We start from the raw sequence: 23,012 nt of genomic DNA, 5'->3' as shown, positions 1-23,012 counted from the left end.
ATCATTTTTCCAAGGGGACAAACACCATTCAACCAACATGGTGCACATATACAATGCTAACAGTTGACGTAACAGGCCACGTCCGGCCTTGGCTGCGCAGTGTGCATGTGTTTTTTCTTCTTCTCTGAGTCAGGGGTTGATCTGCTCCATTAAATGGAACTGAAGAAATGCTCAAACCCAGAGGTGCGTCCAAATTAGGAAACAAAAGGCAAATGTTCACACGTTCAAACAGGTTTTGTTTATCTTGAGCTCACAGCAAACATATTTACAAACACACACAAATGGTCTCAGGATAGGGTTCAGCATTCATTTATGTTCGCTGAGAACTAAGGGTTAGCCATTTGAATCAAACAATTTAGCATGTTTGCACCAACAGCATTCACAGTTTTAGGTTCAAAGAAAACCAGTTCACTTTGAACGTCCGCTGCCATTCGCCAAATTTGGACGCACCTCAGACATTGTGGTACATCCAGAAGGAACCCCATACTGCTTTCTGCCAGACAGACAGGCAGTCCATCAGAGATGTAGAAGTCTGGCTTCAGAGAGTAAAAATCCTGCCATGTATTGGTTCTGCCTGTGCACTTAACACATAATGTGATTTCACTAATTAGCTGATCTTCCAGCTTAATAATTAGAATCAGCTCTTTAAGTGAATGGTTGGAGCCAAATTGTGGCAGGACTTTTACTTTCTGAAGCCGGACCTTTACACCTCTGACCTCTACATGGCCAGCTGCAGGCCGCCATCCACCAGCAGCACCTGGCCTGTGATGTAGGGCGACTCCAGCAGAAAGAGCACCGCCTTGGCCACCTCCTCTGGCTCCCCGAAGCGGCCCAGGGGGATCCTCGTCTGCGCCCCGCCGCCCCCCACCTCCTCCTGCAGCCCGGCGGTCATGTCTGTGCGGATGAACCCTGGTGGAGGTCAAAGGGGAAGGCTGGTTGGGTTGGTTTCACTTTTTTAGCTCCATGGATGAGAGGATAGGTTAAGGGGGCAAGCTGTGTAAATCTAAGATGAAATTCATCATGAAGTTCATCATCCCTGCAGAGGTAACACTTGGCATGTAATTTGTCTCAATATTGGGGGGAGTCGTCCTCCTTAATCTACGCTGTGTGGAGGAGTGTGCCTGCATGGACTGGAGAGCAGCCCATAATACTTCACATTACCGCCATCACAAAGCAGAGGGGAAAAGACAGGAGACATGGAGCGAGGGGAAGCAGGGTGGGCAAATTACAGGAGAGGGACAAGAGGTACCTGGAGCGACGAGATTGACTCGGACATTCCTGGACGCGACCTCTTTGGCCAGGGAGCGTGTGAACCCCTCCAGCCCGGCTTTGCTGGCGCTGTATGCACACTGACCCGCGTTGCCTTTCAGACCCACCACGGAACCTGCCGGAACATTTTAACAATAATCAGACAATCTGTCAGAACATATAATTACGTGACACAAGGTCACACAGAAAAGGGAGAGGACATTGTGACCGAAGCTGAAATACCTCATTATTAACATTGCTAGTTGTGAAGGTTGACTATGGTAATCCTGAGAGTAGTGGGCCTACCCACCACTTTCCCAAAAGATTAGTTACAAATTGGCACTAAAACTGTGACACATTAAAGTTCAGTTAGTTTAAAGCCATATTTACGACATTAGAGAAACATTACAGAAGTCTCAAAAATAAAACAAATAATCAGATACTCAGCAACTTTTCCATTGTGAAATGTGATTCTGACAACCACACATTGAGTGTCACACTTTTCAATTTACAAACAGTATACATTAATGACCATCATGCCATCAAAGAAAATTATATAACAGCCTATGGACAAAAGGTACCATCACAGTGCATCACATACAGTACACCAAGGCCACCTAGTGGCCATTGTATGCTAGTACACTGTCTGCCAGTCTAGTGGTGTTCGTTTTGCCATATTTACAGCTAAAATTATGTCTAACATCACCTGCCACATAAACATGGTCTATGATGTCCATGGCAATGACTGGCATACAAATAAAGTCTATAAAAATAAAAGGCCTACATTAGATCTGATAGGGTAGCATTTTAAATGGGCGATTCTTTTATTTATTTATTTTTTAACCACAAGCTCCGCAACCCACCCAGAACGGTTCCACGCCCCACTTTTAGGTCCCGACCCACCAGTTATGAAAAACTGAAAGACACATAAATCTTTGTAACCAAACATGAAATAATAGCTCACTGCTGAAGACCAATATACGAGACAAATGAAAACAGAAACTGGAAAGAAGGATGACAGCCAAGGACGGTTTTAGTCCACTGAACGAACATGCTGGTTGTATGGTTGTATAGTGTATAATTGTATATAATATAGTTGAATATAGAATGGTACCTATGTTGACGATGGCCCCGCCTTTGCCCAGCATGCTCCTCAGCGCTGCCCTGCAGGTGAGCATGGAGCCCAGCAGGTTAGTGTGAAGCACAGACGCTATGTCATCTGGACGTGTCCTCAGTAGCAGCCCATCCCTTCAACACACACACACACACACAGAGTGAGAGACAGTCTTTGCTGTGTATACAGACAGACACAGGATACTGTATTTAATTAATGAATATTAAATACATTTGTTAATTAGCTTTGGACTGTGCTTTGCTTTCACACCTGTTGATGCCCGCTGCGTTGACCAAGTATCCCACAGTGCCGTAGTTTTTCTGGATGGCTTCAAATGTCTTCTGCACTTCCTGCTCCTTGGAGACATCGCAACTGAGAGCCACATGCTCTGCTACAGAGAAAAATCACAAACCACACTGATATGAAGAATCACCTGAAACCACTTCAGCTAAAGAGGGACTAAAGAGATACTTTGGCATGGTATACTGGTCCCTTGGACAAATTCTCCTTAGAGTGCTTCATTCATCTAATCAACGGCCTTAGGTGGTTGTGGTCTGTTTACAAAATCAAATGTACTCCATTAAAGCTGGCACGAAATCTCGTCACGCGACTAATCAAATTGCCCAGTTCAGTTAATTTAGGTCCTTGGGCAGGTCACTCCAATAATGCTATAATGCTATCCTCTACATCCTTACTACAATACCTCAACAGGAGTATGTTTTCATGAGATATGTCTGTGCAAATAATCCAAATAACACTTAAACTGTGTAGTTTACAAGATTGGGATTCGGCCTAATTATAGATTTGCCCAGGCCGGTGTCTCTGTGTTGCTTGTGGATACAGGCTCAATAAGCTTACCTCCAGGCAGAGCTACTGCTGTGGCCTGGGCTGCCTCCTGATTTCTGGATATCACCACAACCCTTTGCCCTCTCTGAGCTAACAGCCCGGCCACCGCACGGCCAATGCCCCGGGAGCCGCCAAACACCACACTCAGTCTGGACATGGGTGCTATAGAATGACAGGTAACGTTAGCAAATTGAAGGCTTTCGTGTTGGAATTGTGGCCAGACCATGCACCAAACACTCTTCTTCCAAAAAAAAAACAGTTTCGACACACCCAGGTAACGTTAGCAGCATATCTGCACCACATGACAAGCGTAAAACAAAGCAGTTTGATAGTTTTGGTTCAGACTGAAAAGAAAACTTGTGAGACTGCGGTGGTCAGATATTAGACTATCGATATAACGTTAGGCTCTAACGGACATAAAAACTGACAGTGAATTGAAGAAAAGGAGTGGGATTTTGTGCTAACATCTTTTACCAATATGTAATTAAGCTAACGTTAATTTAACGCTAGATCTGCATTACGTTAGCTTGGACCAGCTCGCTCTCAAACCATGTGAAATACCATTGTTGGCGCGCAGCTAGAAATGAACAACAGGTTATCCAAAGTACACTGATATTACGTTAACCTCAAAGGTTCTCTCATCAAAATGTCCTCATGTTATTGCCCTTAGATAGTCCTCTTAAAAGTTGACAGCCATTCACCCTAAACGAAAGCCAGTGGGCGCCGCCATATTTTTTAAATTTGACCCTCTGACGTTGCCCCTGTAGATACACCAGATGGCGCCACAACATATAAAAATGGTTTGTTACTATTCTCAGTCTGGTTGCACTGGGTTCAACCAGAGCCGTATAGGACTCTGGGTTCAACATTCTTTGAGGGCACTAGTTGAATACTCTCAGTTTTGTTTAACAATATACGTTTTTCAAATGAATCCCACCCATAACAACATAATCTAATCATTGGATCGATCAACTAAGAAATGACAACTGTCCTTCAGTCTCTTTAAATGCAAAACACTTGTTCATTCTTTTGTATTTCCTATTCTTCTAGAACTGTGTCTCAATCCCTGAAGTTTCAGCATGCCGAGTAGTGAAGATGTTGGGTGGATCACTAACTGTTACCAGTCCGGCACATCTTCAGTTGTATAGCCTACCTTCATTAGGTGTTTGGCCTTTTATCACAAGACACCCTCCTTCAAGGCAGGCACACAACAGGCTGATCAGACCTGGAAGTGTGTCTCATGGTTAGCCGGTCACCTTGGAGCCCAGACTTGATCTCTGTGTTTCAGTTATAGCCAGTGACTGCTTCTTTCTGCGGCGTTGGCAAGGGCTTTATTGGAATGTTTTATTGGAACGACCACAAGATGGACATTGGTCATTGGACACTGGAAATATAGTCATCTGTAGGCCTGAACAGGTAAACATGAACATGGACCATCCCTTTAAGGATGTGTGACAAAGCATGGTTACATTAAGGTATCCTATCCTCTTCTGTCCTATAGCTGTATGCCGGTGGCTTGAAAGGCACAAAAGTAATAGGACTGACAGAAGCAGGCAGCTGGCATGCTTTTCTTCTGCACAATAGCCTGGGCTTGATAAATACTGCTTTGCCGGAGGACCTCCAGTGCGCAATAGTGCATATCTGGGCTAATGACACAAACCAGAGAGCAGGCATAATAACTCTGAGATAGGCCTACTCACAACAACAACAAAAAGTCAGTCAGTTGAACTAAATGATAACGAGCACCTCTCTCAGCAGTTGGCACGTGGCAACATCAAAGAGCCCCATAGAAATCAAATGAGAACACAGACCCATGCATAGCTTATTTTTGGAACACGTTGAAGAGCTTTCTCAGGAAATCGTGCTTTAGGCAAACTTTTATTGAGCAATTCACAAGTCACAATGTCAGTCAGCATGAACCAGAGAGAGACCGAGGAAAGCGCAATTCTGATCATTCTGACTATCACATTTGAATGGACATAAAAACAAGTAGAGTGGGTGCTAGAAAGCAGTTTTTAAATTGTGATTGAGCCATAAGCGTTGGTGCATGGTAGTGAGGGATGTGGAGCAGGGCTTTTTGTCACTTTTCGCTCCTCATTTACATTTGTGTGAAATGCAGTGGTGCATCATGGGCTTGGGCCTCACAGTGTTATTGACTATACACTTATACACATATGTTTATATTTATTTCTTAGTAGATTACTCAAAGTGAAAATACTGATTATTAATAGAACTAAATAAATGAAATTAACAGAATAGTGTCAATAACCATAAACATAAATATATATGAAATATGGCTTTTCAGATGCAAAAATCCATTTTTTGATGAATTTACAGAAATATACAGTAGCCTATTTTTTAAAAAGATAGATAGATAATTACCTGGAATTGGCAATAAAACATAATATGCAAATTTGCATCTGAACTCTTCATATATTACATGTAATAGCCTACATTTAGCTTAGGCTTCATATATTTTCCACCCACACACACACACATAGTCTAAATTAGTATCCGCTGTCCCTCACTCAAATTGCATTGAAATGACATGTCAGTCTTATTTCAGGTCCAGGCTAAGGAGAGGACACGTGCAAATGAACGCTTGAAATACATTTTTGTGAGAAATTCTGGCTAATGACATTTATTTAGTGTGCCCGGGTGTGACTGAGCTGATCCCCTGATTTGTATTCTTCCCTGTACCTTGAACATCAGGAGGTAATTTTTTTCTTTCACACTCCTTTGAGCTAACGACACCATGCCAACGCGAGCAACCAAGCTCATATACCAACACTGCTTCTCTAATACACACACACACACTATCTCTCTCCCTCTCTCTTTCAGCTGTGAATGAATACTACTACATGCATTTGAGAGTACACTGGGGCTATCCATACCCTCACTCTTCATTCATACTGTATATTCTTTGCCATCTCATACTCTTTCATCTACTTTTTCTGTAGAGCTATTATGAGGCTGGAGATGAACTGAAGGCCTGGGGGAACAGAATGAGAGAAATGAGTGGAGGAAGGTGAAGAGACGGAGACATATGAAGGGTGAAGGAGAGGACGGGACATTTCAGTATAAATAAAACATGCTCCTCGGTGTGTGTGTGTGTGTGAAGTGTACCTAGTATCCATTTGCAGTTGGAAGTAGCAAATGGGGGGATAGTGGAACCTGGGACTGGACAGGCTGAAGTTGAGAGATACTGGTCCTTTTTAATAGCTCTGCTGGACTGCTTTAAGTATCTTTGAGTGTATCTTACAGTAAGTTAGTACTTAATTCTAATCCTGTCTGTCTTTTTCAGGTCATAATTTAAGTGGAGTCCTCTCAAAACTGGATTATGGACCCCTATGAATCTCTAACAGGCATCACTTTAAAGATTGTGATACATCTAGTTAAAATAAAACTTCATGCACACCATGAAACTGCAGGTTTTCAGACTACAGCTACTACAGACTACTATAATATTTGCAGTGACCGCTCTTATTGATTTTGGATTGAAACAAGTTTCCCATTACACAGTCCTGGTGTGTAGTTGTAGGATGCTTTAATAGCTGAAAACGTACCCGAAAGCCACAAGTTAAAGTTAAAGACCAACTGGTATCGACCAGTTCACAGTGCGGTCAATATTTCAACTAGCAAAAAGAGTGGGGGAAGTGCACATTCAGTTTGTGCTGAGGAATAAATAAAATAGTTTAGTTTTTTTACAGCTTATAGCACTATACTGTGTATCTTCAAAACTGAGGGGGAAAAACAGATCTTGGAGGAAGAGTGGTCCCTGGCATCCTCTCCTGGAGCAGGTTGATGAGTTAACGTCTTCAGACAGCCAGACACAAGCAGAGGGCAATGGGCAAAAAGCCCAAGGTCTTGTTTCCCTCTCTTCCCGTCTCTCCTCCCCTTTTTGAATCGCTCCGTTCCCCCCCTTCTCTCCCACACAGCTATTTTTAAAACCACATAAAAATCACCTTATTCCAGTTAAATATTTACATCAGGTCCAGGAGAAAGATTCAACAAAGGGACTGAGTCAGAGAGGTTGCTGTAGTCTTTATATAAAAGAAAAGGACCGGCACAAGACGAGTAAAACCATTGGCTTTTTATTTTTGTTAAGGTTGAAATCATTACAAAATGTGCTTTTCCTTCCAATGTTACAGAATGTTTACACAGAAAAAAAAAAAAAAAACGGTCAAGTGGATGCCAGTAATCACCATTAACAAACAAACAAACCACCTATTTTTAGATGATTAAGTCATTATTGAGAAAATAAAAAATATCAAGTATGTCATCTTGGCAAACAGAGAACTGGTCAGATAAAGCCAACTTAGTGCTACCTTGTGTGCCAACAAGGCTTGGCCTTTACAGTAAATGAAATTCACATGGAAAAAAACAACAAAAAACCACCTTTAGTTACATGTTGACCTGCTGATGGACTTCCAGCTAAAGCAATCAGAATCAGTCACTACTAGTACTGAAGTTGTCAATCTCCTTGTAGATTTGCCCTGTGTGTGTGTGTGTGTGTGTGTGTGTGTACACAGTATATATGTGTGTGTTTCTGTATGAGCCCACAGGTACCTTCTGTCAGTGTAAGGCATATTATTTCATTTGACTAAAATATACTGTACAGATGAGCGTGTAAACTGTGGAAGTCAAGAAAAAGGTGAATGTAAACCTGTGTAAGTCCATGGAAAGCCTAACAAGCAGAGATTTAAAAAAGTATTTGAATGAGACACTGCAGGTAACTGGATGAGTGCCAAGATGACATAACAAGGAGGGTCAACTCAACGGCAGCACTTGAGTTAACAGTCCGTCTAAACAGTGTATCGTACCACGCTCTACAGCTCGACACCTCTCGCCACATCCGCAACATCAACAACAACAACTACAGCCTAACTAAGCCAGCAGCCAATCGCACAAAAGCCCCTTCATCACAGAGCGAGACTTTTTTGCACTCTCAATCTCTTTCAGTCTCTCCCTCACAAACACACATATAACTAATCACAATTTAATTTCTGTGGACATTTTTATAACCTGACCCCTTAATGATAGCCCAATGTACGAAGGCGTTATTAAAAGGACAAAAGACTTGCGCCATTCTAGTCAGTGAGAATAAGATCTCTTGTGAATTCTAGCCACTCTGCATTTGAACCGACTATCAAGAATCACCTCTGAAGGACCTTAAATACAGTTGCCAATTATGTGGCACTGGTGTCAAATGAGCCTCAGAAATGTTCAAGGGGGGCTTAAGGAGCAACGGTGCAGTTTTGAATTCAGGTGATGAAGTGGTGCATTTCCCAAATTGCCTGTCCATCAGAGGTGCTGATGGAATGCGTAGATTCCATAGGTTAAGTGGCATTTGAGGCCCAGTGAGTGTCCTCTCTGATAAGCAGGCTCACCAGAGGAGGCATGATGACTGGGGAGGGAGGTGGAGGGGGTCTCATTTTAGGGTATCAGTCCTGCATGACTAGGTTTGATGGCAGCAGTAATCCACCTGGCCTGTAATACCGCATTTGATAACTGAAGGTGAGAGCTGGGAACATTGTGCAATCAGGGCACCTTTTCCAAATCAACTGTTCCATTTGAAATTCGGCTGGCGAAGGGAGAAATTGAAATGCCATTGACTGCAATACGCTCCGGCGGCTGGGGGGTGGGGGGTGTCAGGGTGAGAGGAAGAGGTGGAGGCAGTGGATGAGACGATCATTTTTTTTATATGGAATGAAACGATAAAACAGTAGGGACCCAGGGGCTTTTCAATTCCATTAAAATCAATCACATACACCTTGTGCTTCACAAAGACAAAAAAAATGAAATGGTCAATGAAACCGGAGTAAAACCAAAGTACCCAAAGCCATTTATAGAACAAAACACATACATCATATTCAAGTCTACGGGACACTTCATCACACACAAACACACACACACACACACTGCACAAACATCCACCAGACTGACCCTAAGGAGGAGGAGGAAGCTGATAGAAACACTTGATGCTGAAATGCAGTAATGGACACATGATGGTGTAGAGCCACTGTGACGGGCAGAGCGCCTTGCGGCTGATCTGTGTGGGACAGTGGTGGGGCCTCTGGCTGAGGGACGCTCACTGGTGGTTTCCAGGGCGCTGGCTGTTGGAGTACTTTTTTTCTGCTTCCAGCCCGTTCAGGACATGTTTGAGGTTAGACCAACTGTGTCGCAATCACTGGCAAGATGACTTGTTACTGTTTGTTCTGAGGGTTGCCACACAGACGATCCCATCTCAAACACGCGCTCACACACACACTCATAACGGTTAAATATAAATATACACAGAAAAGTGGGTGACAGACTCACTCTCTATGATTACGGTGTGTGATTGTGTCAGTCGCTCTGCTCTGTTGCCTGGACTGAAGAGCCATTTCAGATAAGGTTCATCAAAAACAGGGAGCAGCTACGATTTTCAAAAGGAAAAAAAAAAAGAATCACAGGATACTAGTGATTTTGAAGACCTGTGGAGTGTATTTCTCAGTCTTTTCCACAAACAAACGCACAAGAACCTCTCACATCCAAATCACTTAAACAGGACATATACAGCAGTCGATTGTTTCTAGTATTTCCTCATCTTGACGATCTTGTCAGCCATTTTGAATCATGCCGTATCTTTCATGCAGTCCCTCTACTACCTATGACGTCCTTCAAAACATCGAAACACAAAGGCAATCAAAACATCCAAACATTAATTGGCATTGATGACACTGAGAGACTTGCTATGACCTTTCAGCCACTTATTGTGCAAAGAGAGACAGATTGGATGAGTAATTATCCAATCAGTGAGCTAAGAGCTGCAGGCAGCCAATCACAGGTCCATGTTAATGGTACTTCCACATTAAAGCGAGCTTTTAAATAACTCATGCATCCATACCAGTCAGCCAACTTTCTGCACTACCCCAACCAAACCACATAATAAAAAATAAGTTAAATTCATATTTCCAGACATGAACAGTTCATAATTTTTGTTTGTTCTGTGACTCATATTTATCTTTGTTTGCTTATATACAATAAAGTGAGACAGTACAAGGCACACATTTAAAAAGACCTTTGAAATGTTAACTGATCGTTAAATAAAGCAAAAAGGAAAGTCTAGCCCTACCACGTGACTGATTCTAGTGCTCATCACCAGCTTATGCTAGCCGGTGCTAATGCTAATTTCCTCTGCTTGCTACTGTACGTGTCTATGTCCTTAAAAATCCATTGCCGTTTCTCCACTGTGCTATTAAGGCCCGTTCACAGCCTCCTTACAAAAGGCCGCAATTCATCAGTGGCCCAGTTCAAGAGTTTTTTCCCCCTCTGCGAGGTGGCTTAAGGTGGCTGGATTAAGACTACGGCAGAAGGCATAGCATATATATCCAGATGAATGCCTTGCGTAGTCATCTCAGTTTGAGTGAATTCCACTCCCAGACGCCAAGACTTTGGGGCTGATCATGTCGCCGAGGTATCAGATGATGTCCACAAAGCTGCCAGGGAAGAGTCCCGTGCGGCCGTTCCGTTGAAGCGTGCCCTTGAACCAGCCATCTTCACGCTTCCGGTGGACAAACACGATGTCTCCCTCCTTCAACTCCAACTCTGCCTCACTCTGGGGCGGGTAAGACACCACCACCCGGTACCTGTGGGAGGGAACAACTCGGGTTACATCCGAATCACTTTGTGGCCACATTACCACCCTAACACCATGTAGTCCATTATCCCTTACTTTTCACTGGTGGCATTACAATACTGCCTTCTGGGCATAGTAACTGGTTTAAGCAGTTACTATGCAACCATTAACATGCTACTTTCCACTACAGTCAATGTATGACAAATGACAGAAGAAACCTATGTACACAAAGACAACATTGTAAAAAATCAATTCATGAACCTGTTAAAATTTAACATTTACTAGTTTGGCAGGATTTTTATATGGAGGGCTTACGAGCTCCACTCTGCAAGAGCAGTAAATATGAACACAGCAATGCACAGTAAAAAAATCTCAGCAGATTGGGGCTCAAAAAGTGTTGGCGGAAACGTACCTCTCGCAGATGATTGGTCGAGAGTCGTGTAGCGCATGCAGTGATGAACAGGGTTGGCGTGGGGGAGGGGCGATGGGCACAGGGACTTCCTGGGAGACACTCTTGCGGTGGGTGGATTCCGAGGAGCCAGAGGCCGACGGGGAGGGTTCCGATTCGGCCGAAGTGGACCCACAGCGACCGCCATTGGCCCCAGCTGGGCAGGCGGCCATGTCAGGTCCTGCGGCTCCCAGGGGCATGTCCATGGCGACGGCTTGCTCTGCTTCCAGCGTAGGGGAGGATGGGGGAGAGGGGCGGAGCTTCTTCTTATTGGATAGCAGCTTAAGGAGACCCTTCTTCTCTCTCTGTGTGTTAAAAAGATCAAAACACATCCATGTTTATATTGAGCACTTAAGTTTTATGCTTTGGACACACATCTGATGCTATTTTTGGCCACGCTAACTTTAAGCTTTAATGATATCCGTTTCAGATATCGAATGTAGGCATTTTGGCTGGCTCAGATCTGGGTCCAGCAGCGTGTGTGTGAGTGTGTGTGTGTGTGTACACACTCATCTGTCTCTTTCTGTTAATGTGTCTCCACCCAGCCCCTCACAGCTCGTCTCACCCACTAACTCAATTTCTCCTCTGCCCTGACAGAGGACTCTTGTGTGTGAATTAGGCCCTGAGGAACAGCATGTGAGGACTGAGGACACTGCATTATCACCCTGCTACAAAATAACTCCCAACACCCTTGCTTGACTTGCCCAAAGGGAATAAAAAGATAGCATTTCAACAAATCAACACACTTGAACTTACGGGTGATATCTCTGATCCACATTGTGCAGTGAGAGTACCCCACATGTGTCTAATGTTACAGGAGAGTATGAAACCATACCCCAAGATGAGAACCAACTCCTCCTGATCGAAGCCTCATGATTCGTCTCAGAGCTGGTTTCCATCTGGGACCCCAGCTGAGCCCAATCATTTCCCCCCTCACCCAGTTAGTAGAAATTATGAGCTGAGTCGGACAAAAACCACACGCGAGCGCTAACACATGCACACATGCTTGCTCGCTGGCTCAGTGTAGTGTCCTCGAGGCATGGTTACACACACACACACACCATACACACACAAAGAGAGAGCGAGAGAGAGGCTTCTTGTTGTGCCTGTCCTTAAGCTACTTTAGAATATTCCGCTTCATGTAGCGCAGCGTTTTCGGCAGGACTAACACACTGCACTCAGCAAAAGGAGAGCAAACCAGCCGAATCATAATTAAGAGACACTTTCAGCTCAGCAGGTTTTTAGGAGGAGAAAGTTGAAGCAGATGAGCAGAGGAAGAGGAGAAGAAAGAGAGAGAGGGAGAGGAAGGTGAGCAAGCACTCTACCAACTCCCCAGCGACTCTCACACACACAGACACACAAGCACACACACAACCTGGTTCCAATTTGAAACTTTGTTTCCCCCAAAGAAACCTTCTTCCCATCTTGCATAAACTTAATTATCATAAGTAACTGCCTGTACAGAGGAGGCAGTGAAAAGTACACCATTTTTGGTGCACTTTACTAAAGTGCCATGTGAAGGGCTAGGGTAAAACTGACGTTGTCTTTAATAATGTGCTACACAAATAAAGTTGACTTGACTTGGTTTGAACTCACAGCCATGGCGTTTCTAATTTTGTACTCCAAACATGAAAGTACTGAAACACTTACGTGTTGTTCTACCACATTTATTTGACCTTGTGATGTCGGGACTACATCTGGGCTACACTGGGCATGCAACTGAAGCATTCTGTTCACAGATTGCAAAAATAGATCTAGAAGACTGAACTACAAGTTATACATTTCTTTTTCAATGGTGTGCGCCGCCATCACGTCTGGTGTAGCCGGTTCCATTGATTGGAGCGGAAACTAATTGTTGCAGCATACGCATTAAGAGGAGAGAGTTGAAGCCACTCTTATGAACACTGGGAAGGCAGAGGGTACTTGTATCGAATTTTCAGGAGTTTTAAAGGTTGGAGGTTGTTTTGTTTTTGTTTACAACATTTAAAAAGGACCTAGAAAATATCAACATGTTTTGACAATGTCAAACGCCTATGCCCTGTGTTGCCCAGATATCCCCTACAGTTAGCATGCAAACCAATTAGCGTCAGACGCTAATACATGAAGAGTGCTTTATGGCTGCGTTCAAGACAGGTGGAAACAAGTATAGAGCTCCACAGAGCATCTTTAAATCAGAAGTGGTGGTGTTGTGTGGAGTAGTGTTGTTGGTGGTGGTAGCTGCACCCTGCACCCACCTTTCCATCTTTGTCCATGCGGCAGGGGAGGGCCTGGTTCCCAGTGGCGGACGCCGAGGTCATGGCGGCACCGAGGGGCACAGCGCTGCCGGGGGCGATGGGCACGGCCAGCACGGCCACGGCCCGCAGGCCGTCCACCTCCAGGGACGCGGCGCTGACGTTGGGAGGGGTGAGGGAGGCGGCGGCGCAGCCCAGGGACACGCCGGCACGAGCACAAGAGGGGGAGGCGCCCGCGGAGGCCGCCACGCCCAATGGCTGCGGGCACACGGCCAGGTGGGGCAGGAAGGCCACGGCCTGCTGGGACTGGATGGGCGTCACCGCCGCCGTGGGCCGGTCCTGGCTGTGGCAAGCAGCTGGTGGAGGAAAGCACACAGGGGGGTAATTACACCAGACGCTTCCACTGGGAGCATCAGCCAAACACACGTGCACTTGCGAGAAAAAAAGGCAACTTGTGTTACGAAAGCGCACTTACACTTACCAATAACAAACTCACAAGGGTAATACATGGAAAAACCACAAAAATAAGACTTAAATGTTTTAAGTTGTTGCAATCCAGAACAAAATGTGTTGAAATCAGTTAGCCCCAAGCTTAAAACAAAGCGCATAAACAGTATGGCATTTTACAGTAAAGTATTTTCTGCTGAGCTCGTGCAAGTACTCAAAAGCCAGGTCAGACACGCAGAGGTCTAAAGGATTAAATGTGCAAATGACGGGATTCCTAGAAGCGAAACCTACAGAAGACTGATATTTTATGGCCCTCTGGCATATATGGGGGTTACAGCATGAAGCATTACATAACAGATTTACTGAACGCTGCTGATCTGCATTAACTGCCATGTGTGTCCAAATCAGTGGAACATGGGCATTCCACACTGACTAGGACATACACGAACCCTACTACAGTCTAAAAACCTGTGAGGACAGAGTAGACCTCACAAATTTTGATCAGTGTTTGACATAGTTAATACATACAGTACGTACATCACACATTGACATTAGTGTATGGACAAGCATTCTTCATTTTGTATATGTGAGTGTGTGCTTGTGAGTGTGAGAAATAGTGGGTAAATGGGAGTGGAAGAGTGTGTGTGTGTGTGTGTGTATATACACTTACCAGTCCTTACTGCATTGCGCGCCTGATTGACGGTCATCTGGGACGTGACGTGCATCAGGACTTTGGCCTGTCCTGAGGACATGTGGGCTGCAGTTACCACGGTAGCAGTGGGGGGGAGCGGGCTGGGTGGGACAGGCCCGGGGCAGGTGGTGAGGACCTTGGGGTGCTCCACACCCCCCAGCGCGCCACCCAAGGGGGCAGTTGAAGGGCTGACGATGGTGACCCCTCTCCCTGCCTGGGTGCACAGACTCAGGGGCACTTTGGGTTGACTGCCTCCTGAAACAGTCCTGCAAGAGAAGAGAGAGCCAGAGGCGGAGCACTTAATACACATCCCCAAAGACGTGTCAACACTGGAACATGTAGGAGTTGCTATTCTAGCGTGCAATGATGGTGCAGTATACTAGCACACAGTACAGTACACTAACTAAGAGTGGAAGGGGACAAGCTAATCTGTTCCATGTGAGAGTATGTGTGCAGGTATGTGAGTGTGAGTTTGTAGGCATAGAGAGAGTGTGTGTGTGTGTGAGTGAGTGAGTGAGTGAGTATGTACATGTGTCAGTACAAGCGATCTGCTGACTGCTTATATAATTTGCTCAGCGGCACCTTGATCTGGTGCGTGTGACTTGCGGGCGGTGAGTGAGCGGGTGTGACAGCCTGCATGTTATGTGTTGACGTGTTTGACGGCCTGAGTGGGCCTGTCACAGACATGCTGATACTGCAAATGCATGTGCAGGGTGACTGATGATACATGTGTAAATGCCCCCCGCCCGCCCATCACTTTGCCCACTCTGGCATGGCATGTGCGTATGTAAGTGTGTGAGTGCAAGTGTGAGTGTGTGTGTGGGTGCGTGTCTGATGCGTCAGAGACGGCAACTAATGAACTGCTTTGATGAAGATTGTCAGTCACCTTGTGCATGAGTGTGTTTGCATCAGCGTGTTGCATCACAATAGCATATGAAAGTACGAGACAGCAAGAGCAAAAAAGTGTTTGTGGGAGAGAGAATGAGAAACATTACAAATCACAAGGGAACGAACAAGTTTGAGTGTGAATGAGGACATGACAATGCTCTTAAAATGAGGGGACACAGCAAGCGATGGATACTGCATTAGGATATAGGGAGAGAGGAATAGAGAGAATGGGTGGAAGAGCCAAAATGAGTGAGTGAGCGAGCCAGAAAGACATCAAAATAAAGCGTGAGGGAGTGACAGAGAAAGGGATAGAGAGAATGGGTGGAAGAGCCAGAATGAGTGAGTGACTCAGAAAGAGATAGAAAGAAAGTGTGATGGAGTGACCTATGAGGCGCCCACAGCGCAACTTCTATAAAATTGCCAACAAGTCGTCTGCAGATCACGCACAAAAAACATCCTCCATTGTCAAGTTTTAAATAGATATTGAATTGTAGATCAGAACCATTTTAAGCATGTATGTACTGTAGCCATACATCTGGGTTAAATTTTAGCCTTTGGCTTCGAATCCCTTTCCCATTCATTCTTTAAACGAATGCTAAAAATTGTAACCTAAATTATTAATTGCACAAAAAGATTGCTTTTTTTGTTTAAAAAAATAGTTTAGATTCCCCATGCAAACTTAGAAATGAACAAACGGAAAATACAGTTGCTTAATATATAAAGGCTTACAGGCCTACATAATATTGATAATTTAAATGTAAAAATCACATAGGCCTATTATTCAGGAGGATTACCCTCGCAAAAAAGGGGTGAGGGTATGTTTGTTTCAAATGAGTAGCCCTCCATGTGATTTTGGGTCCTTCAGGTAGCCCTCATTCCCAAAAAGGTTGGCGACCCCTGGTCTGGAGGCTGCAAGTTACCTGCTGACAGGGCTCATGTAGTTGCCAGGGAAGACGCCCATCTTGCCCGTGTGCATGGAGGTGCCCTTGAACCAGCCGTCCTGGCAGCGCTCCAGCACCAGGAACATCTCGCCCTTCCTCAGCTCCAGCTCGTCCTCTTTACGTGGGGAGTACGGGAACATCGCCACATACCTGGTGAACACACACACGTAAACATAGAGTATACCCAATATAAGTGGTAAGCAACCTCATTATGTGTTGTCCTACAGTACATGACCACGTCAATACCATTCCTCCAATACTGAAATGTGTAGCAATTCCACTAAAGAGAGCCCAAGAACCGGGTGAGGTCATTCGATGTTATAAGAACGGTGTTTGAACATGGACGGCTTATGGAGAATCCCATGGAAGATTAGTTTAAATGGCTTTGTGGAAGAGCCTTACTTCACGTAATCAAGGACACAACAATAACAATAGCCTCGCTAGCAGGGATCAACAGACACCTCATCAGTAGGGTCGTCAGGACTCGCCGAGATGAAGGAACCAAGGAGAACCAGCGTGAATATAAATATGCTGAAGTGGTCCCTGAAGTGCCACACAACACTACGGTGACAGACACCTGACAGCAACTTAGACATAGACAAAAACAGTATTTTATAGTATTTCACAGTATTTGCACTAGTATTTTATTGACTGTCTATGCACAATTTCAAAAAAAAATTTTGCTGCTCTTATTTTTTCAATTATTATATGTGCCCTCTTACTTATTTACTTACTTTTTGTTTACTTGAATGTTATGTTGTCTGTGGACTTAAAATTGGTCAAATATGTCTTGTCTTCACCGTGGGATAGTGAGAACCATCTCTTTGTATGTCTGGAACATGTGAAGGAATTGACAATAAAGCTGACTTTGACTTTGACTTTGACATTTTGAAGCTAATTGTGACCTGATTGTGGGAGGACCAGGAGTGGGGTAATTGCTCTGTCGAGTGCAGCAATTGTGATGACCTGCTGCTAGGTAGGGCTGCTGGGGCCCTTCAAAGTCTTTTCAAAGACTTGCCCTTCAAAGTTTTTCAAGAAAGTTATCCAAAACCTTGGTCTTTTGAATACTGCTAAGCATTTAGTATTTTTCAGCACATTAGCACATTGAGTGCTAAAAATACTAAATACTTGGTTATTCTTAGCACTTAAAGTATTCAGTACTGCATTGCACTTTTTTAGCAGTCAAGGTATTCAGCATTGTATTGCACTGACAGACACTGAATTGATCCAATTCCCTTTGGCATGCATAATGTAATAAAAAAAAATCATAGCTTATGAAACGCTTTGCTCAGACGCCTTTGCTGATTGGATTTCTACTATTTATATTTGAATGCATGCAATGAAGCGGTACGGAGTTCATTTAAAATCTGAGAAGCTGGAGGGAAACCTGTTGGATTGACACATCCTCCAAAGGGCTGTTTATTATGTCAGGCAATCTGTTGCAACTGATTTAGAAGTGTTTCCTGGAGGCCAATCATTCTGTTTCCTTCAATGAGAAATAGGTGCATGATGTGATCAAGCTGGAGCTCTGGTGTCAATCACAGCACTTAATTAGCACTAATGGACTTGACAGGGAGCTTGTGTTAATGGGCGCACACATGCAAGAGGAATCAGACTTGCAGGAAGGGAAATTATATTTTTATGGAAAAACACAATAGTTAAGATCACGATAGTTTGATCTTATCTTAAAATGTGTGTGCGCCCACTCAAAAAGCTGCTACCCCTGAGGGCATTTTGGAGAGCCAGCTGCATGACCTTTTACATCTCAAGCATAATCTGATTGAATGACAGAATGACTGATTTAAGACTCAAAAGATGCACACACACATGCTTACGAATAGACTTACTTATACGGACGCACGCACACGCTAACAGGTTGGCTAACAAGCGGTCACATGAGCGCCGTCTCTACCATAAAACCATCAGTGATCTCCGTCAATCCATCTTCATTATCCACTCCTCATCCTTTTTTTCCCCATGGTTCCAGTCACCCTCAACCTCACTCCACCTCTCCCTCACCACTGTTACTGCCAAACCATCTCTCTCTCTCTCTCTCTCTCTGGCATCATTCCTGGGTGACATTACTGCTAATGATCTGTTAGGGCTGCACTCAAGTCACAGGCTTGGCGCTAATGTTCAGAGGAGAGAGCACAGTCACTTCACTGACAGTAGAGCCCCATCTGTTTCACACACTTTCTCCTGGGTACAGGAGTGTACATATACACACACATGCGTGCACGCACACACACACACACACACACACACACACACACACACACACACACACACACACACACACACACACACACACACACAGATGTAGCAGCACAACATCTTATAAACAGAGGAAACAATAAAATGTGACTACTAACAGGGAAAAAAAGATGGATGGATGTGACCGTCTTCATGAACCCAAGTACACACACACACACACTTGTAAGAAACCAACATACAATAAACATAGCATGCTATAAAATGTAACTATAAGTATGGGTACAAAGACATCTGAGCAAATGTTGACTCAGTTTCAAGCAAACCAGTGAAATGCGCGAGCGCGCGCACACACACACACACACACACACACACACAGAGAGGAGGAACGAGCCATGTCTAATGCCCATCAGCCGTCAGGAGTCAGCTAGGGCTCTCAATGCACCAGGGGTCGAAGGTCAAATGTCAGAGGTGAGCGGATGGGCTGGGGAGATGAGTCCCTAGAGGAGCTACTGTTCTCCTAGTAGGTCGGGGATGGCGACCTCTGACCTGGCCCACCTGTGACTGCGGTCACGCTCAGCTGACTGAGTGGAACTGGAGAGGGGTCAGACAAAGGCGATGACTCACATAACACACACATCTCCCTCCATGTGTGTGTGTGTGTGTGTGTGTATAGTGGGCATAAGCCAGAGATCTATAAACACAGTTTCACCACAGCCACAAATTACATGTACCCAGGTGATCATGCAGCTGCGCTCTGCATGTGTGTGTGTGTGTGTGTGTGTGTGTGTGAGAGAACACTTACACAGTAGGCCGCTGTCTGCTGCTCTGGTCATTGGCGTTGGGGGAGGGTCTCTGTCCAGCAGCCAATGAGGACGTGGCGCCAGCAGCTGAGGACTGGGGGGGAGGAGGTGGAGGTGGCGGCAGTGCATCCTATTAAACAAGCACACACACACACAAACAAAGAGTTATAGGGTGACTCGCTCAGCCAAGGGACGCCAAACACAATAACCATCTGTTTACTTTTGTGATCTTTACATCTGTTTAAAACGCTGCGCTAAGCTATGGTTTCAGGCTGCCCCTCCATTAACAATCCACAAAGGCAAGTTCAGCAGAGCTAAAACAAAGCTATAAATGTTATACAATGCAAAAAACAAACAGTTTTTTTTATTCTGTTCTCAGGAGTCTAGTTTGTGTTTGTGTTGCTAGGAAACGTTCTTGGACTGAAGGCATTTCGATTGGCTGGGGAGCCTGTGTGAGGGGGTGGAGTTGAGTGGGGGGTTAACTGGTTCCATATGAAGTGAGAGACAGGAAGTACAGTAACTCTGATGGCAAACATGTTTATTAGCAGTCGCCACAACAGCACTCTCAGCAAAACGGGCTTTCAAGAGTAAACAAAACACTGCAGTTTTAAGGCACTCCCCTGGGGTGTGTGTGTGTTTGTGTGTGTGCGTGTGTGTGTGTTTGTGTGTGTGTTTGTGTGAGCAAGAGTGTCAGACAGAAAGGCAGAGAGACAGAAAGACACACACACACAGGCCTGTTCCATCTGCCTTTCAGTTGTTTAGCGCTTTCAGGCAGGCACAGGAAATTGAATATTTAATCGGAGGCGAGTTCATATCTCTTCCAGATTTCTGGAGACACCCTGGCAATGACCTGGCCTAATGGAAATACATATGTGGGATACATACAGAAACAGACCAACAGCCATGAGGAGGAAAGGGTGTGAAAGAGAGAGTTTGTTTGTTTGTTTAATTTAAGGCCATTTTAGCAACTAAGGCTATTTAGTGGACAGAGTATTGTGTGTTATAGAAGTTTAAATATGTTTTTTTTTTAATCTATGCTAGTAACAAATTCTAAAACCTTCAAAGGTGGGACCTTACTAAAAACATCAGCTATAGAATTTTGGTAATAAAATTGTTGTCTTTTGGTTTTCAAGGCAGGGCATGAAAGAGAGAGAAAATATGTGAGAGAGTGTGTGTGTGGTGTCTGACTGAGTGAAAGAAAGAGAGAGACAGAAAGAGAGAGAGAGAAAGGCAGAGATACCCAGTGAATGTGTGTGAGAGAAAATGAGTCTAAAGGCAAAAAAGGATGAGGAGGAGAGGATGAGGATGGTCCTAATGTTATAGCTCCTGACACGATCATAAAAACAAATAACAACAAAGCTAACAGAAAGCACTTGAGCTTTCAAGAAAATCCTACCAGAGGCCTGCTTGGGCCAATTCAGGTTCTTAGCAGATAAGATGATTAGTGTGATAACTACCAAGCAAAGTGTCCAGCCAAAGTGTCCAGCCAATCTGTCCCTCTCTACATTTCTCCCACTCATTCACCAGCGCCAACATGAGGAGCCTGATAATCCTGGTGAAAGTTCAGCATCTTTAACAGCCATAACACTGGGAGTGTGTGGGATGGAGATAATGTACTCCGTCTGGTCATTATGAAAACTGTGTGTGTGTGTGTGTGTGTGTGTGTGTGTGTGTGTGTGTGTAAGTGAGCTGGCGCTTCTAACATTTGAGTGTGAGCGCAGTGTTTTATTCACTAAGTGAATGCTTATGAGTGTGTATGCAGGTCTGTGTCTGCGGTCGTTTGTGCGTGCGTGCGTTTCCCTGGTCCATTGCTGACGTGGGAGCTGAGATAATGAGATTGCCCGCAGGCAGGAGGACTCATCTGAGCGAAAACATCATGTCGACTTCCCTGGTGAACCCGGAGAGCTCAACCTTTTGTGTTGACACACACACACACGCACGCAAGCATGCTCACACTCTAGTGCACAGGAAGAATGTGCTCTGAAAACACCATGCGGTGGTGGATGAGGCAGAGGGGATGGTTTTGATGGGGCGGCCTCGGGAGGGGAATTAAAGGTCCCAGTTCCCATAGTCAGACTGGGGTCAGGTGCCACTTCCTATACAATCAAGTGCATTCAGAGAGGGGGGGTGGGAGCATACCGTAGACATGCAGACATCCCATATACACACACACACAGAATAAACACTTCTGGAGTGTGCGTGTATGCAAAAAAAACAGAGACACAGAGAGAGAGAGAGAGAGAGAGAGAGAGAGAGAGAGAGAGAGAGAGAGAGAGAGAGAGAGAGAGAGAGAGAGAGAGAGAGAGAGAGAGAGAGAGAGAGAAAGAAAGAGAGAAAGAGAGAGAATCCACAAGGGCCTTGCTAAAAGTGCTATTTGTGAAGATGAGCCACATTTCTCCCCGACGCTGGCACCCTGCCGGCAGGGCCACAGGTGCACCCTATAAATACCACAGAGACTTTTGACGCAAACGAGTGGTGTGGGCCAGACATCTCTTCTGGTGTGTAAATGTTGCCCTTCTGTCACCCTTCACCATCACAATCCAATTCAGGCAGCACTTAGTGGCTAAGCCAGTGGCTCCTTGGGTGGAGGAAGAACTTGGTACTGACAGACAGTGATGCACAAGCCATTCAGAAAAGTTTTCTATACAATTATTTCATCATTCATTGTCATAAAACTGCAGCTGTGAAGCTTTTAAGGGGTAGTGTGTGTTGATTCAGAGTGGTGTACATGTTTGTAACTCACCACTGGGATGGACGCGTAGGTGGTCTCCGGGGGAAACGTGAAGACGGTGGCCGTGGTGACCGGACTGCTGGGGGGCGGGGTGACGATGAGGCCAGTGGTGCAGATGTGTACCTGCCCAAGAACACAGAACCGAGAGAAACGCTTACATCCCACTCAAGAGGAACACAGTCACAGTCACAGACAACAGATCATGCTTTCTTAATGCAGAATGTTTGGCTTTCCCGTCGTTTGCTAAAAAGGGACAAAACCGTCCTGCGACAGAAGGTGGGACTGATGCTTTCCCGTATGTATTGCAACGGTACGCAACAGCATTGATGTATGATTAAACTGTGGAGCTAAATGCGGCGTGGCGTGCCTGTCTCCCTGGATCTGTGCAACACTGTTGGGCTGCCAACCTGCCTGTATGTATGAGGAGAGAGAGAGACAGCGCACACACACTGGGGGAATGTAACCTATACACAAGCTTACCAACAACTACAGAGAGGAACAGAGATGGCCTGAAACTGTCACACTGGATGGGAGTGATCATTTAGTCCGAGCTGAGGCCCTGATTGGCCGATACAGACCACATGGCTAGGCAGAGGCAGACGTTTTTTAAACACTTGAACATCATATAAAAAAATCTGTCAGGAAGAGAGAGAAAACAATAGTGTCGTAAAGAGGAGATATTGGTGCAAGTCACACAAGATCACTCATCTAAAATGTATGAACACAAGACGGCACACTGTGAAAGAAGCAGCAACTCGCAGGAGGAATTTGAGCTTTCTATAAGCATTTACA

At 44.9% G+C, this 23,012-nt stretch overlaps 2 protein-coding genes and 1 long non-coding RNA gene across 6 annotated transcripts in view; 1 reads left to right on the top strand and 2 right to left on the bottom strand.

The window, feature by feature from the left end:
- Nucleotides 1-219: 219 nt before the first annotated feature.
- Nucleotides 220-3,954, bottom strand: cbr4 (carbonyl reductase 4). 3 transcript variants are annotated; one of them, XM_048252159.1, is made up of 6 exons: nucleotides 3,834-3,954; nucleotides 3,221-3,370; nucleotides 2,633-2,753; nucleotides 2,363-2,496; nucleotides 1,250-1,384; nucleotides 220-909 (listed from the first exon to the last, which is right to left on the bottom strand). In XM_048252159.1, exons 2-6 carry the CDS (start codon nucleotides 3,363-3,365, stop codon nucleotides 719-721), a joined length of 726 nt encoding a protein of 241 aa, XP_048108116.1. In that variant the 5' UTR covers nucleotides 3,366-3,370; nucleotides 3,834-3,954; the 3' UTR covers nucleotides 220-718. The 3 variants fall into 3 exon arrangements, with proteins under 3 accessions (XP_048108116.1, XP_048108117.1, XP_048108115.1); XM_048252160.1 differs by lacking the exon at nucleotides 3,834-3,954 and adding an exon at nucleotides 3,770-3,794; XM_048252158.1 differs by lacking the exon at nucleotides 3,834-3,954 and having other exon boundaries at nucleotides 3,221-3,748.
- On the top strand, nucleotides 3,306-6,295 carry LOC125300330. The gene is made up of 3 exons (XR_007194533.1): nucleotides 3,306-3,384; nucleotides 4,259-4,624; nucleotides 6,169-6,295. It is a non-coding gene; the product is annotated as an uncharacterized LOC125300330 (long non-coding RNA).
- Nucleotides 6,296-7,286: 991 nt separating this feature from the next.
- sh3rf1 (SH3 domain containing ring finger 1) overlaps nucleotides 7,287-23,012 on the bottom strand; it is a 49,964-nt gene continuing 34,238 nt past the window's right edge. For both annotated transcript variants that reach the window (XM_048252156.1, XM_048252157.1), the window contains exons 6-12: nucleotides 22,233-22,343; nucleotides 19,492-19,619; nucleotides 16,455-16,625; nucleotides 14,626-14,912; nucleotides 13,512-13,864; nucleotides 11,242-11,582; nucleotides 7,287-10,839 (exon numbers count right to left, since the gene is read on the bottom strand). In XM_048252156.1, coding sequence (XP_048108113.1) covers nucleotides 10,671-10,839; nucleotides 11,242-11,582; nucleotides 13,512-13,864; nucleotides 14,626-14,912; nucleotides 16,455-16,625; nucleotides 19,492-19,619; nucleotides 22,233-22,343 — 1,560 coding nt within the window. In that variant the 3' untranslated portion in view covers nucleotides 7,287-10,670. The remainder of the gene's footprint in view (nucleotides 10,840-11,241; nucleotides 11,583-13,511; nucleotides 13,865-14,625; nucleotides 14,913-16,454; nucleotides 16,626-19,491; nucleotides 19,620-22,232; nucleotides 22,344-23,012) is intronic.

This window comes from Alosa alosa, chromosome 9 (genome assembly GCF_017589495.1).
Source record: "Alosa alosa isolate M-15738 ecotype Scorff River chromosome 9, AALO_Geno_1.1, whole genome shotgun sequence".
Lineage (NCBI taxonomy): Eukaryota > Metazoa > Chordata > Actinopteri > Clupeiformes > Clupeidae > Alosa > Alosa alosa.
This window is presented reverse-complemented; position numbering and strand designations above follow the sequence as displayed.